Genomic DNA, 16,754 nt, shown 5'->3' on the forward strand with positions numbered 1-16,754 from the left:
TTTCCAAGTCTTTTATTCAAAAATCAGATACGTGACATATTTCTCTTGATTGGGGATAACTTAACATTTACTGACTGGATCATTATACCTTGATTCAATGAATCCTGACAGTCAGCCTTGCCCTCAGTTAACCAAACCACTGGAGGAACAGCAATAGAGAGCAGGCCTCTCCTTTTTTATTTCTTACATTCACGGTCAAGCCCTAGTTGAGATGCCAGTGCCCAATCCCCTTACAAAACAAAGAACAACAGCAAGAGAAATGTCAAGATGTCTATGTTAATGAAGCAATCACTGTGGCCCTCTCAACCACCTACCTCTACTTGAAGCTCAGGTGCTGTTCCCAGTGGTCAGGGAAGAGCGACCCCTGGTGTCAGAGTGCACCATCTGCACAGGCTTTGCCTAGCCTCAGCTGACCTCAGCCTACAGAGCTTCAAATGAAAAACTAGGATAGAAACCAGAGCCAGAAGGAAAAAGTGAAGGAAATATAAAAGCGGTTCGCAGATTAGCTGAGATGTTCCTGGATTAGTAACATTCATCTAGGGGCCATGTTCTGTCATGAGAAGAGCAGAGGGCTTGATAACACAGGGACCTGATTCTGCTGGCTCTGAGAGCCGTTACCTAGGTGACTGATCTCAGGCAAGGAAGCTGCTTGCACTCTGAGCATCAGTTTCCTCAGCTTTAAAATGGGGATATAATTCCTACCTCACAGGATTGTTTGGGGAATAAAATTAGTACTGTATATGAAAGCATCTATTATACTATCTGGTACAAGCTAAGTGCTCAATAAGCAGTGTTTGAGCCTGAAATTTACCTAGGGAAAAGTTAAAAAAGAAACTTTCCTTTACCGTCCAACAGATACTGAGTTAGCAAATTAGCATTATATTTCATTCCTTTATTGTGTGTATTTGCTTTAAATCATCAAAAGCTAGGCTTCCAAAGAAAATAAGCCATTTAACAATCTTAGAATTCATTTCATCTTAACATAACAGAGGGGTTCACACTAAAAATGTAGCAGGCCTTATCCTACTGCTTCCACTGGGACAAAATGTGCACCAATGAGGGGTTGTAAGAAGGCAGATTTGGACTCAACATTGAAAGGACCAACTGGGCCAGGCCTGCTGTGCTGCACACTCCAGGGGCCACGATTCATCTACACAACAAGGCAGACCCCAGCCCTGGGCTGGGCAGGGCCCAGCTGCACTGCAGGCCCAGAGCCCCAACTGCAGTCCCTCTGTCAGGGGCTGGCTCATGAAAACGAAGTTCCCTATCACGGAATCTGTTCGATTTGAGGCAACATGACAATAAGTCAAGGATGTAGAAGAAATGGTTCCTACTTGGATAGGAGTCTGACTAGACCTTTTCAGTCCTTTTTTTTATTTGTTTGTTTTTTTTGTTAATCCTCACCCAACCAGGGCCTGGGCCGGGGAGGAGCCTGCAACTAAGGTACGTGCCCTTGACTTGAATCAAACCCAGGGCCCTTTGGTCTGCAGGCAGATGCTCTATCCACTGAGCCAAACTGACTAGATCGACTTTTTTACTCTTAATTTGTTTATGAAACATTTCTGGAAAATCCATTGGACTTCAGACCTCAGTCCAGGGATAAAATAAATTGAATAAGACACCATCTCTGCCCCAGGAAAGAATGCAGTCCACTCACTCAGGAAGTTGTGCTCCCCACAGTAATATGGCATCCTCACATGGTAACAGCTGTCCCCTTCAGTGGCAGCTGAAATTGCATAGCTGTGCCCTCGGCCTTTAAGATTAAGGCTTTCCTTCCCTTCCTAGAAATACAAACCTGTTCTCTTCTTCTACAGCTTTGATGTCCATAAACACACAGTTGTAACTAAATTAATTTAAATTCTCAAATTTATTGAATCCAAGAAAAGGTCGCTGCAGTTATGAAAGCGAAACCGAAGAAAGTCTGATTTCAGTAACAAGGATCTTTTGATCTTAGAATAATCGGTTAAGAGAAAAAAAATCTAAAACGTGTGTACGTACTATAGATCAGCAATTTTCAACTGTTGTGCTGCAATACTTTTATAACATGCAATACCTGACTAGTCAGGGACACTGACCTCATTTCCCTTTGATTGTCAAGTTAAAAAATGACAACAGCCACCCAGCTGGTGTGACTCAATCACTGAGCATCAACCTATGAACCAGGAGGTCATGGTGGTTCGATTCCTGGTCGAAGCACATGCCCAGGTTTCAGGTTTGATCCCCAGTGTGGGGCGTGCAGGAGGTAGGCTGATTAATGATTCTCTCTCATCATTGATGTTTTTCTCTCTCTCTCTCTCTCTCTCTCTCTCTCTCTCTCTCTCTCTCTCTCTCTCTCTTTCTCTCTTTCTCTATTTGTCGCTCCCCCTCTGCCTGCCTCTTTGAGATCAATAAAAATATATTTCTTAATGACAATAGTCAACACTATAGCTACTGGTGTGAATGAATAAAAATTATACTGGGTGTTGTTGTTGTTTTTTTGTCAGTTCAGCAAAAAAATATATATTTTTGGTGTGTCATAGAATTTTAGTAATTAGTTTATTGTGCCATGAGATGAAAAAGGTTGAAAATCGCTTGTGTAGATAAATAATGTCTTCAGTGAAGGATACCAAAATGTTATGTTTTAAAAGTAATGAGGTATTCTGGGTAAGCCTGGTAGTCATAAAATACCACAAATAAATTTGGTCTGTTCACATTATCAGTGACAGTGTCATACAGGTCAAGGGGATTTTGAGGATTCTTTGGAGGAGGCACACGTAATGAATGATTTCCACATGCGTACAATCCAGTAAGCACACGCACATAATACATATGCTTTTTCCCATTTGCGTCTGGTCTGGAGTAAGTATCATTGGCAGAATAAAGGGCCTGGACAGCAAAGTAGGTTCCCTTTCCGTATGCCACAGCTGTGAAAAGAAAAACAACATTTTTAATATGTCTATATTGGTCTATAAGTTGATGTATTGACTCAATATGTCAAATAATGTTAATATAATGTTCAGTTCTCTCTAAAGCCTCTTAAAAAATTGTGTGTGTTTTAATTTTAATAAATCACTCCTCCACCTCAAAGGGCCAGTCAGTCCCTTTGGGATGAAACTTAGTGAGTCTGACCTGAACCACTGGCTGTACCCTGGCCATGAGCCATGAGGGACACAGTGCAATCCGCGGGATCCCTGAGCCAGCTTGGCTTCTCATGGCTGACACCTCCTTTGGAGCAGCCACGTGACTTACTTCCTTACCATTCTTTCCTGCATAACTGCGGTTAAAGCCATGTTGATTGACATGTGGCAAGGAGTCAGCATCTGTCCCATGGAAGAGCAGCTTCTCATTTCGTATATGGCCATTCTTGTCATCCATGGTTTTTTTCTTTGCCTGGTAGTGCTGCCAGAGACTTGGATTCTGGATTCTCTCAATCTGCAAATCAATAAGGAAAAATATTCTGTCAGTGCCAAGGTCCTAACGAGGAATCAAACAAAAAACCATTTGGTGTTCCGGATGGCATTCCAACCAACTGAACCACCTGGCCTGGGCATGATCCTATTTTTTATCAGTAAAAATTACTGTAAACAGCAAATTCAATGCCAGATGGCAGCTCTCTGCATTCGGAAATCTTTTTACACCCAGTGCTTCACAAATCAGGCCTTGGGGAAAATGTTGTTTTAATTTTTAACATATTTTCTGCACCACATGCAGCAAGCAATATTTAGGATCTTGGGCGACCAAGGCAGTAATCACTGCTCCTGTTGCCGTGTACCCCACTTTGTCCCTTTGCCTCTCTCCTCTTCAGTCCTTTTAAGATATTGGTTTAACTAGCCAAGGTCTAACCACGAGAGAAGCACTAGAGTGTCTAGGCAAGAAGGAAATTAATTAATGAAAATGAATCTCTCACCCAATTGGAAGAGTGGGGCATGAATCCTGGTGGCAGGGAATCTGACTGTAGACTAAAGTGGCCATGCTTGGAACATGGTATTGGGCTGGGTCGTCTTGCTCCTCATGGGAATCCTCCTCAACCAAGATATCCCTCCTTCCCAATTAAAAGCATGCCACACGTGGGTGTCAGACCAGCCGGTTCTGCATCTCACCAGTCTCAATGTGCTTTCTTTGTTAATTCTCTAGCTGTAGGACTTCCAGTCGGCCAGATTTCAGGTGGTTCTGAATGATGGTTGTTCTTTACTTTAGTTGTAATTTTGATGTGGTTGTGGGAGGATGCAAGTGCCAGCGTTTTCCTTTGCCACTATCTTGGTTTCTCTCTGGTATATATCTCTTAGGACATTTCAAATCTGTTTGAATTATTATGTGCTTAACTACATGAGTAAACAGAATGGGGGGAGAGTACCACAACTGGGGCCAAGAGGCACTGGCACCCTTGAGTTGGCAGCAGAAGGGTGACAACATAATGGAGGAAACCAGGATTCCGGGCCAGGGCAGTAAATAGCAATGTTGTCTGGCTGCACAGCCCAGGGAGGCCAGGCTGAAAACTAGGCCTCTGAAGTCTGGAGCGATGCTAAGACGTTGGTGCTCTCCAGTCACTTAACATATAAATGCACTTGTCCCAGGTTCACTCTCATTGGACCGAATCTCTTGGGAGAAGCAGCTGGATTTCATCAGAGCATCCCCTCACATTGGTGTTTGGGGCGTGCCCCCAGTTCTGAAGAGCAGTTGTGGCAGTGCAAATAGAAAGTAAAAGAAAATTTGCAAAGAAAGAAATTGTAGACCTTATTGGCATACTCATTATTATGGATGAACAGAAGGAACACAAAAATCTCTAACTTTGGGGATCAATAGGGTAAAAAGGAGACATAAGTAAAACTTTAGACAATAAAAAAAAGTTCTTGCTTTACTCAGAGAGTGGTGAAACCAAGGTCAGAAAAGAGAAGGAAGGGGAAGATAATTACTTAGAGATCATGAGTTAGGTTTTAGGAACTTGATTTAGCAGACAGATAATCAAGTGGAGAAATTTTTATTTTACTGCAAATATGTTCTACAGCTAGAGTCAAAGTTTTAGGTTGGTGATATGTTGATTTGAGAGCTATTTACATTGACATAATAGCTGCATCCATGAACGTAAAAACATTCCCTGGTGAAGTGCAGAGACAGAAGACCAAAGTATAAACCCTGTGGGTAAAGCTAGGATGAGGGTTTTGGAGGAGAAACAGATACCAGTGATAATTAAAGGAAAATTAATTAATAAAGAAGAAAACATCAACATATTATTGCCATAGAAGGTGGGAAAGAAAGAAAACAAATTTCAAATAGCAATATTAATTTTTAAGAGTAGGAGATGTCAAAATAAATGAGATGAACAGTGAAAGGACTAGTGGGTTTACTAAGGAAGCAAGCACTGTTGGCCTGTGAACAGTGGGGCAAAGGCACATAACCCAGCCCTGAGGAGCCTTTGCTGGTCTCTCTGTGGTGGTTTGCTTCTTACCAACTCCAACTTTGAAGCCATATCTTTAAATTTTAATTAGCTTGCTTCACAAAGAAAGTATATGTCTTTAGTGTACTAATATCATATTGCAATCTATTATTTACATTATAAAAGGCCAGGGGCAATTACATCCTAAATGACCAGACAGACAACTGGTCACCAGGCAGGCAGGGAGGCGGGGGATGGGTGGGGTAGCGTGGCGGGGGAGGAGCAAGGCAGGGCAAGGCGGGTGCAGCGAGGTCGTTAGCCTCTGGCCTGGGGCCAGGTGGAGGTCTAATAACTTCGCTGCTGCCTCAGTGGCTATGGATCAGGCCCGGAGAGAGGCCCGGAGAGAGGCCGGGAGATAGGCCCGGAGACGCTGACTGGCATAGAAACGGAGCAATCAGAACCTAATCTGGGTGAACTGCGAAGGCAGAACCTAAGGTGGGGGCTGAGGAGGGGTTTTAAGGCCACAGCTGTTTGGTGTAAGGTGTAAGAAAGCAGTTCAATTTTTTAATGACCAGTTTGGAAGTATACTGAGTGGCCAGAATATTATGATCTCTGAACGCATAATAATCTGGCCACTCAGTGTATATCCTATATAATAAAAGGCTTCGACCAGGAGGCAGGCCAGCCAACCACCCATGTCCCCTCCCTGTGGCCAGGCTGGCCAGACCCCACCCATGCACGAATTCAAGCACCGGGCCTCTAATATATATACATATAGTGCACATGGCTAGCTATCAGTCCAGATATAGGGATTATGTATTTTTGTCTGCCAAGAGGATCTCTTCCTGCTGAAAAATGCTTTCTCTCCCCCCCCCATTTAAGCAATCTATTTATACTAATAAAAGGGTAATATGCTAATTAGACCCGGTCAATCGGCCATCTTCTGGACATCCGAATTCCTTCCTGAAAAAGCCGTGGTGGTGGGGGCCATGGCAGAGGCAGTTACGGGCGATTCGGCTGGCAGGGGAGGGCAGTTGGGGGCAAGATCAAGCTGGCAGGGGAGGGCAGTTGGGGGCAAGTTCAGGCCGGCAGGGGAGGGCAGTTAGAGGCAAGATCTGGCTGGCAGGGGAGGGCAGTTGGGGGCGAGATCCGGCCTGCAGGGGAGGGCAGTTAGGGGTGATCAGGCCTGCAGGGGAGGGCAGTTAGGGGTGATCAGGCAGGCAGGCAGAGGCAGTTAGGGGCAATCAGGCAGGTGAGCGGTTAGGAGCCAGCGGTCCCAGATTGCGAGAAGGATGTCCAATTGGAGAGGGTGCAGGCTGGGCTGAGGGAAACCCGCCCCCATGCACAAATTTTGTGCACTGGGCCTCTAGTTTTATAATAACTGACTCAAAAATCTCAGTCTTAATGTCTCAGGAATTTTGGGGAGATGAGTAAAACCTAGAATTTAATATCTAATTATCATGAAATATTCTAATTCTGCATTAAAAATATGTTAGGAAGTAAATATAAATGTATTATTCCAGGAACATGATACCCCTTATTTCCACCATTAAGAAACTCCATGTCATCAGAATGCTTACCTTCTCTATCTTGAATTGTGAGCAGGTCAGATTGAAGGCATCTGCCACTTTGCTGTATTCTGGTTGACCAGGCTGTAGCTCAACCAGACAGACACGCTGCTGCTTCATATCACTCCAGTGTCCAGGGATCTCAACTGCAAAGTAGACATTTGAGGGCACTCTGCACCCGGGAAGGCTCATCTACACAGTCCCCCTCCCTGGTATGCTTCAAAGAACCGAATAGCATGTGTTCTGTTGTTTTACAATCTCCTGATTCAATGTATTCAATACATTTCTTATATTTCTAGGAGAATGTTTTCCAAAGCATGGACTACAGACCACCACAGAACCAACGGTAATGCTTATTAAAACACACACACACACACACACACACACACACACACACACACACTTATCAAATCAAAATCACTCAGGGGTGGAACCTGTGTGCCTACATCTTTACAAGTTTTGATCATGCCCAGATTTGAGAACTGCTGGTGTAGTATGACTAGACTGCATATTCTGCTCAGTCTCTAATCTGTCATCCTACCTAATAAAACAGTAATATGCAAATTTACCGCACCTTCGCTACACCCAAGCCACGCCCACCGACCACGCCCACCATCCAATCAGAGCGAGTATGCAAATAAACCCAACCAAGATGGCGGTTAATTTGCATACATAGGCACCCTGAGCTGACCCCCTGCGTCGGATTGCAGGGAGCTGGGGTCCTCTCTGACACCAGACCGAAAGCCTCCGCAGGAGGCTTTTGGCCTGGAGCCGGAGCGGACACCCAGCTCCCCGCTTTAGATAGATGGTGGGCATGGCGGACACCCAGCTCCTCGCTCTGATTGGATGGTGGGCATGGCGAGCGGACCCCCTGCCATCAATTGCAGGGAGCTGGGGGTCTGCTCCTGCCCAAGAGGCTTTCGGTCTGGGCAGGCCTGGGCAGGGGCTGAGCCGGTGATCAGAGGGAGCTGGAGAGGCCTGCCCAGGCCTAAAACTTTGGCCAGAGGCTTTAGGCCTGGGCAGGGCCCAGCCCTCCATTGGTGTGAACTATAGAGGAAACCCTTTTCTGACTGCACATTGGCTAAGCTTCCTGTATGCCACTGGTAATATTCTTAGTAACTTGGGTAATAAGAATCCAAAAAGTTGATCTAGGGTTTTTCCGCCACACTTCTGGAGAAAAAAATGAAGGTCCGCTGCTGGAAGGCTAAAAAATGTCATATCCTGCCCTGGCTGGTCTGACTCAGTGGATAATGCCTCAGCCTGCAGACAGCAGGGTCTGGGTTTGATTCTGATCAAAGGCATGTACCTAAGTTGCAGGCTCCTCCCTGGCCAGGGCCCAGATCAGGGCTCATGCAGGACGCAACCAATCATAGTGTTTCTCTCTGTCTTTCTCTTTCTCTTCCACATTCTCTAAAAGTCAATGGAAACATACCCTCAGGTGAGGATAAAAAATAAAGAAAGAAATCCATATCCTATGAAAGACACATCTTGAAAATGCCTAAAGAAAGTTGTCATTTTTTTCTTGGTGAAGGGACTGGAGTCCATGTTGATGAAAACACCTTGGTGGCTGCGCTGACTGACAGTGGCTGCAGCAGTGGGGTGATGGGGCTGGTGCCTTCACCTGACCAGCCCGGTTGCCTCCCACAAAGGGAGGCCAGACTGCGGCTTAGGTACGCTCCCTGTGGGGCGAGGGCCTAAGCAGTCAGTAGGACATCCCCTGAGGGCTCCCAGTATGTGAGAGGGGGCAGGTTGGGCTGAGGGACCCACGACCCCCAGTGCATGAATTTCGTGCACCGGGCCCCTAATAATTCAATAATTTAACAATCAATTATTTCCCTGTGATGTTTTAAATAGTCACTATTGTCTTCTTTACAAATGCATGGATTTTTGCTAGAGCTCCCACCACAAGGCCATCCACATCGGTTCTTTTGTTATTCTCCACAACATCCTTAAGAGTTCAGTGGGTGGTGAGTTTTGCTATGTGGCAGCTCTATCTCCTCTTCTGTTAAACAAAGTTTTATTCTTGCATTCTCATTGCCCCAGGGTTGCTCTGGGTGTGAGGAATTCATTCACACTGATCTCCCAAAAGATGAAGAGAAGGTACTGAAAGGGAAGCATTTTTACTAGTGTTCAGTGGGGGACTTCTGTGGTTTGAAGTCTGTCTCACCTCTATATGAGACATTCATTGCCTTCTCAGAAGCAGATCCAGTCACAGAATCTGAGGCTGCTTCCTATGTGTGTGTCTAGGAACTTTATTCTCAGGGCAGAGGAGGAAGTGACTTCTGGGAGATCCTGCAGGCTTTGGGGCCTCTCTGGGTACCAATCACAGAGGCAGAAAGTGCCCACTTTCTGACAGGCTGTCTTCTCCCTTTTGTTCTAAATAAAACCTTGGGCCACTTTTATTTAAAGCCCATGGCTGTCCCTCTCCTGACTGGACAAGCCATTACCTCCCAGAAGAACTGGCTCTAGGGAGCTTGTGAACTACAAACAAGCAAGGTTTGGCTATGGTACCACTAAGATGGTCATCCTCAGGATGTTGGGCTTACCCAGGCTGTATTTTCCCGACCTTAATGTAAACTCCATGAGTTGTCTATCTTAATACATAAGAGTCACTTGAATTTTATCTACTTGATTACAAAATACTGTTAAACTCAAAGTAAGTGTAAAATAGTAGAAAACAAGCATGAAAATTACACTCACCTTGAGGTTTCATGATGCGCTGAATTTGTAAAGTGTGTCCGTTTGCACCTGTAGCAATGCATGTTTTCATGTCCACCGTGTAGTTCTGATTATTAATTTGGACATCAACTGTTTTTCCCTGTTTTTTTCTTGCCTCCTCCAATTTCATATTGGTTATTTTGTCAAAACTACGAGAAGTGTTGTGGTCATCATATTGCCATTCTACAAAGTCAGTGATACAATCTGCTCTGGATTCCTGCTCTTTGGCTGATCTAACTGTCTTGATCATTTCCTCTACAGCATTTCTAGCCTGTTCCACATCTCTGATAATTCCTGAAACCTTAATCAAAGGTTTCTGATGGTCCAAGTCCACGATAATATTCAAGTCCTTCTGCAGCTTATTCAATTCCTGATATTCCTTTTCATCAAAATATTTGATACATTCCTCTGCACTGGTGTAAAGGCTTTGTTCCTTTTCCATCAGATTCTGTAGGCAGGAGACGGCGTTTTCTACACACGTTTCATTCTCACCACACACCTGAAAAATTGCTGATTCTGTTTTCTTCTCCAAAACCAAAGGCTTTCGTTTGGGGGGAGGTTGCTTTGAGAAGCCCAAAAATGCTAAAAAAGGAACACAAGGGAATGCAACAATTGTTTTGGATTTAAAAAGAAAAAAATATCTAGCTCTTAGCTATTTCTCCCTTTCTTTCTCCTTTCCTCCCTCCCTCCCTTCTTCCCTTCTTTCTTCTTTTATAGTCACTGTGCTGTATATAGAATTTCTAGGACTTATTAATCTTATAATTGGAAGTGTGTACCTTTTGAGCACCTTCACCCATTTGCCCACCTCCCACCACCCCACTTCTGGCAACCACCAATCTGTTCTCTGTTAGAGTCCACATATTAGATTTATTATATATTATCTGTCTTTCTCTGTCTGACATTTCATTTAGCATAATTCTCTCAAGGACCATCCATGTTGGTGCAAATGGCAGGATTTCCTTTTTTATGACTGAATAATATTCCATCACCAATGAAGGATTAGACCAAAGGAGGTTTACAGTTGCTCATATGGAAAATAATACCATAATTTATAAGTAATAATTCAAGAATAAACTTCACTTTCACATACTCACAACTATAAACCTACTTTTGCCCCACCCTGTATATACCACATCTTCTTTACCCATTTATTTTGCCAATGGACAGTATGTTGTTTCCATGTCTTGGCTATCTCAATAGTGCTTCAATGAACATGGGGGGGGGGCAGGTATCTTTTAGAGATAATGATTTCATTTCCTTCAGATAAATACCCAGAAGTGTAACCACTGGATCATGTGTTATTTATCGTTTTAATTTTTTTAAGAATCTTCTACTATTTCCTATAGTGGCTGTACCAGTTTACATACCCAATGCACAAGGATTCCCTTTTCTCCACATTTTTGTCAACATTTATTTCTTGTCTTTTCCATAATAGCATTCTAACAGGTGTGAGGTGATATCTCATTATTATTTTGATTTGCATTTCCCTGATGATTAGTGATGCTAAGCCCCTTTTCATGTACCTGTTGGCTAATTGTATATATTCTTTGGAAAAATATGTCTATTCATATCCTCTGCAAATTTTTTAATTGAATTGTTTGTTTGTTTTCATTGAGTTGCATGAGTTCTTTATATATTTTTTTATATTAACACCTAATCAGGTATATGACTTGCAAATAGTTTCTTCCATTCAGTAGTTTGATGGTTTTCTTTGCTATACAGAAGCTTTTTGGTTTGATATATTCATACTTGTTTATTTTTGCTTTTCTTGTGTGTGTTTTTGGTGTCAAATCCAAAATATTATTGTCAATACTGATGTTAAGAAGCTTACCCCTTATGTTTTCTTTTAGAAGGTTTATGGTTTCAGATCTTACATTCAAGTCTTAAATCTATTTTGAGTGGATTTTTGTGTGTGGTGTAAGATAGTGGCGAGTTTCATTCTTTTGCATGGCTGTCCAGTTTTCACAATACCATTTATTTTAGCATATGTGCTACTGAAGTGAGTGCCCAACACTATTTATTAAACAGACTATCCTTTGCTCATTGTATATTTTTGGCACCTTTGTTGTAAATTAATTGATCATATATGCATGGATTTATTTCTGGGTTCTCTATTCTCTTCCATTGATCTGTGTCTGTTTTTATACCAATACCCTACTTTTTTGATTATTACAGCTTTGAAATATACTTTCAAATCAGGAATCGTGATGCTTCTAACTTGATTATTCTTTAAAGAGAATTTTTTGTGCTATTTTTGGGTCTTTTGTGATTCCATACATTCTTTGCAATTGTTTGTTGTATTTCTGAGAAAATTGCATTTGAATTTAGCACTGAATCTGTAGATTGCTTTAGGAAGTATGGATAGTTTAATAATAATAATTCTTACAATACATGAGCAAGATAAATAAGTACCAAGAATATAATGTACAGCATGATGACTATAGTTAACACACCTGTATGATATATATGAAAACTGTTAATTCTAAAAGTTCTCATCACAAGGAGAAAAAATCATTTTGCTTTCTCATTTTAAGAGATGTATGAGATGATGGATACTAACTAAACATATTGCAGTAACATATGTAAAGTCAATCCATTATGCAGTACACCTTAACCTGTGACGTATATCCATTATATCTCAATAAAATCAGGGGAAGCTAATAAACTACCACAAAAAATATTGTAGAATATTAGCTATTTCTCATGTGACCTCATTATTAGAAACATGCATTTCATAAAAATCAACAACTCACATGCAATTTTAGACATTATAGACTGTGAGGGAGCCTGGGAGCCTTCTCTTTTTTTCATGTTGGCACAAAAAACATCCATTATTTGAGGCTGAAAGATAACAACTTTAACTTTTTTCACAGACCGGACAAGTCCTTTCTGGATAAAGTCTTCAGTGGCATCCATTATGGCTTCAGCAACCTTGTCTGGGTCTTGTTGAGCACTTCCTGGAAAGGCAAATAAAAATGACTAGAAAAATAAGGATCCAGTTGGAAAGGGCTGAGGAATAAATTAGGGATTCCAATTCTCAGAGAATGAGTCCACACACCCCAAATTTTTCATCTCCATAGACTTTTCTAATAATCCATCAGCAAACACTTTTGAAGCCCTAGAGGCACTGGAGAGTTTTTGTTCCAGGATGTCAGGAAGCCAACAGCCCAACAATGAGAAAAGGAAATCTAACTTTTGATGACTGATGTTCACATCTGCTCTACTTAGCGGATTCCAGCTCATTGTGTTTCTCTGTGTTACAAAGCACAGTTTATCTTTCTTGGCTCACTAGTGTTCTCAAAATATCCGAAGTGAAAGATACTAATACATATTGAAATATCATGCTCTTTAAAGATAACAGCAATTTTTTTTTTCTTCATCATCACTTGACTTTACACATGTGTCCTTTTTCTTTGGGTATTTGATTTCTGCTCAGATAATTTTGTAAGACACCTAGAGCTCTTAGCTATTTGTTATCATCTATACTTTTTTGCATGCAAGTTATCCTTAAACCTCCAGGAAGTCTTTCTTCCCACACTTGGTGAGATTTTAGCTGACTAGCAGGATTCAAGGTTACCATCTGAGCGGGTCATCTCCTAATTAAGCATGCTCCATACCTTTTTTCCCTCCAGCTTACTGCCTTGGTAAGGTCTTGGCAAGTTCCTTGTAAATTCGCATAAAAAACCATGGAAGCAGTCCCACATGAACAGCAGCTATCACAGTGGGTGGGAAGGGCAGGTAACAATGTAAAAGTCCCCTGACAAACCTGGTGTGAGAGACTAAGGGCCCACTAGGTTTATCCCATTGATGGTGCCCACCATTATCGCAGAAATAAGATAGACTTGGCTCCGTGGACAATTGTGGGAATGTAGACAAACCCCACATAAAACTAACCAAGAAGGTTAGTTCAGGTTTTTTGTTTTTGTTTTTAATGAGATGAGCAGGGAAAAGGGGAAATTCTCCTTTGCAAAGCTATGGTTATCTCATGATATTTGGAAGAATTTAAATAGGAGTGTTTAGATATAGTAACTCACTTTCAACAAATATTTAATGTGTCCCATCAAAAGGTAGATGCTCATCTAGGCACTTAAGACACATGGCATATAATATGTAAAGATGAGTGGTGTTCAATAGGTGAAGTATGGAAAACTGAGGGAAAGTCTACAACTGTGAAAGAGGGGTGTGATATGTGCAAGCTCACCTGGTGTGTTCAGGGAAATAGATCTGTTTTTGAGAAAAATAAGTCTGCAAGGCCTACCATGCCAGTGGTGGGGGGATAGGAGGCACTGGGGCAGAGAGCCCAGGTCTAGATAGGAGGCTATAATAAAAAGTTAGGCAAAGACAAGAATTGAAGAAAAAGGGGTCAGAGCAAGGAGATATTTAGGAAATAAAGTCAGGAAGACCTAGGGACCAACTGCCTGTAAACCTGACCTTTTGTTGAAGTATACGTGTACCTTCTTTTGCCACCCGCACACCTTCATGTGTATATCATGGGCACCCAGTACTGCGGTTGTTTGTTTACATGTCTGTCTCACAATGAGCTAGGTGCTTCTTGTGGACTGGATCCTTTTCTTGGGCATCTTTCTATCCTCCAGGCTTCTGCCCGGTGCCTGGCACATGGCAGTCACTCAAAAAACATTTAATCAAACTTATTAATAAACTAATAAACATAGGAGTGATAATGAGGGTAGAGACAAGGATTCTAGGTAGAAAGTGATGTAATCAGCGGTATAACAGGAAGGGAAGGTTTTCTGGGGAGAAGGCAGTGAATTGGGTTTGGAGTTTTCATTGAACTTGAGGTGCTTGCAGGAATCACAGACCACCCATTCTCTCCCTGAGGGCAGATATCTGAAGGTACTAGGTAGAGGGCTTCCTTTACAGCCAGAAGCTGTCTTGATCCCTCCCAGTCAAACTCAACTCATAAACAACACTAAGGGAGAAAGCGTCCCCATCTGTTTGTCTAGGGACCAGCTCCGGTGGTGATAGAGATAGGTAAAGAAGATAAGCAAGGAGATCCTGCTAATGTGCAGTTATTTGTGCAGAACAACACTGCCATCAGGGCATCAGGTCGATAGAAGAAACAAAAGGTTTGCAGTAATGCAGAAATACTCAAACATGCATACATATGTATACAAAACTAAACCAGCCTCATTTCCTTGTTTCTTTTTTGACTCTATCTGGGTATTCCCTTGGGTAAGTCTATGCTAACCCTGGGCTGCCTCCTTTTTTGGCCCAAATAAATTTAAGATAGAAACACAAGACTAGAACAAAGAGGAAACAGCAAAGGGAGACAAAGACTAGACAATCATTAATGGGTATCCGCAAGACATGACGGATGATAGAGAGATAGGTAGAGATAGAAAGAGAGGTAGGTAGGTAGATAGATAGATAGATAGATAGATAGATAGATAGATAGATAGATTGATTGACAGATGATAGATTACATGTTGGCTAATGTGAAAGTGACAAGGATGGGTAAGTTTATTGAGGCTAAACTTTTGGAGGGCCTACCAGACCAGTGCAGACATTCAAACTTAGATTCCTGTGCAATGGAATGATCAATCCAGTGTTGAGTGGTCCCTCTCTGGAACCAGTCAACGCCATTCCACGTCAAGCCAGAGGGAATTTGACTCCCTGGACCACCTCTCTTAAGGGAGATCAAGCAACAATTCCTATTCAATGCATACTAATAGAACTCAGATTCCTGGGAAAATAGCTCAAAAAAATAACCTTAGTAATGATAAACCAAAGCCCATCTTTTAATATGGAGAATCAACCACACAATCATTATATAGTCAGAGGAAAATAGGAAACTTGAAAGAGGCAAGGAAGCTGAGAAGTGAAAGGTGGTGAGTTGAGTGTCTGACCCATTAGAACCCACTGGGTTAAGGTGACTGAAAGGTTTCTGTGCAGAGATGCCCCAAGGCCAACCTGCACAGCCACTGCTCAACAGGTGAGAGAAGAGGCTTGGCAATGCTCATCTGGGAGTCAGTTACAGGGAGGTGGAAGTCCATGCACTGATGTTCTCCTGGGAGAGGGGATGGAGGGGAAGATTAAGTACTAAATAATGGGGGATATAGAAGAGATGGAAAAAAGAGAAAGGAACAGGTGAGAAGAGAAGGAGGGATGGCCATTCTTTCTCTTTGCTCCTTTCCCTTTCTCTGTCTTCCCCTCCATATTAGAGAGCAGATGTCTTGCTCCTTCCCTCAGTGACTGCCTTGGGGTGAGGAAGCTGCCCTTCCTCAGACTCAGCATCAACTACATTCAGGTCAGCAGGAGATCAAAGGGAAAAGGGACACCTAAGAATTTAGCCTTGAGAGGCTACCAACCTGTCCCAATGGCTGGGAGGCAAATGGTGGAGTGATTCCGTTGTTCACACTCTTTCAAAACACAGGTAACTGATCTCTTGACATCAGCTCCACCATCAACATGAATAATATTCTTGCACTTCAGTGCTCCACCATCAGTAATTATATAACCATTGTTGTGCTGTTGAGCTAAGAAACAAAACAAAAAGTTGAAAAATCAGATGCTAAACTTACTCTCTGACTGTTTACAAAGCAAAATGTGTGCTTTGGCAAATAAAGCATTTTGCACCATTAAGAGACTCCTGAAATACTACCTCTGATGAATCTTTCTTGCTTACCTTCTCTTTTTAGCCATGATCTCACTTTTCACTCCTCTTCATTTCTAATTCTCTATGAGTGGAATTCTTTAGTAAAATGTATGATTTTAAGATTAATATGTTGTCTCCCTCTCCACAGCCTCCCACATTCAGCCTTCCACTTACTCTTTAGGACCGAAAAACAGCATAGTGCCTTACCTAGGCGAGAACATTCTATTTCCACATTTTGTCCAGCCTTTTCCAAAATTGCTTTGGAGACCCCTATATGAGAACATCAACATATTTACAAACATGAGTAAAAAATCAGTACAATACACTTGGATCAGAATGATTGCCTCATTATCTAAATGCTTTCCCCATCATTAAAGGATTCTTACAACCTGGGCATTTCTGATCACAAAGAAGGAAAATTCATGAAAAAACAGTTACCAATTATAAGAAACCATGTCAAAATAATTTTAAACTTATTAATTCATATTATTAAACCAAA

At 42.1% G+C, this 16,754-nt stretch overlaps 1 protein-coding gene across 1 annotated transcript in view; it reads right to left on the bottom strand.

Annotated features, from left to right (window-relative positions):
* Nucleotides 1–16,754, bottom strand: part of LOC307093815 (protein mono-ADP-ribosyltransferase PARP14-like) — a 66,641-nt gene continuing 49,887 nt past the window's right edge. The window contains exons 15-21 of the mRNA XM_079762088.1: nt 16,463–16,525; nt 15,969–16,136; nt 12,393–12,596; nt 9,622–10,221; nt 6,934–7,067; nt 3,237–3,411; nt 1–2,903 (exon numbers count right to left, since the gene is read on the bottom strand). Coding sequence (XP_079618214.1) covers nt 2,614–2,903; nt 3,237–3,411; nt 6,934–7,067; nt 9,622–10,221; nt 12,393–12,596; nt 15,969–16,136; nt 16,463–16,525 — 1,634 coding nt within the window. The 3' untranslated portion in view covers nt 1–2,613. The remainder of the gene's footprint in view (nt 2,904–3,236; nt 3,412–6,933; nt 7,068–9,621; nt 10,222–12,392; nt 12,597–15,968; nt 16,137–16,462; nt 16,526–16,754) is intronic.

The sequence above is a fragment of the Cnephaeus nilssonii genome (genome assembly GCF_951640355.1).
Source record: "Cnephaeus nilssonii genome assembly, chromosome: 3".
Taxonomy (NCBI): domain Eukaryota; kingdom Metazoa; phylum Chordata; class Mammalia; order Chiroptera; family Vespertilionidae; genus Cnephaeus; species Cnephaeus nilssonii.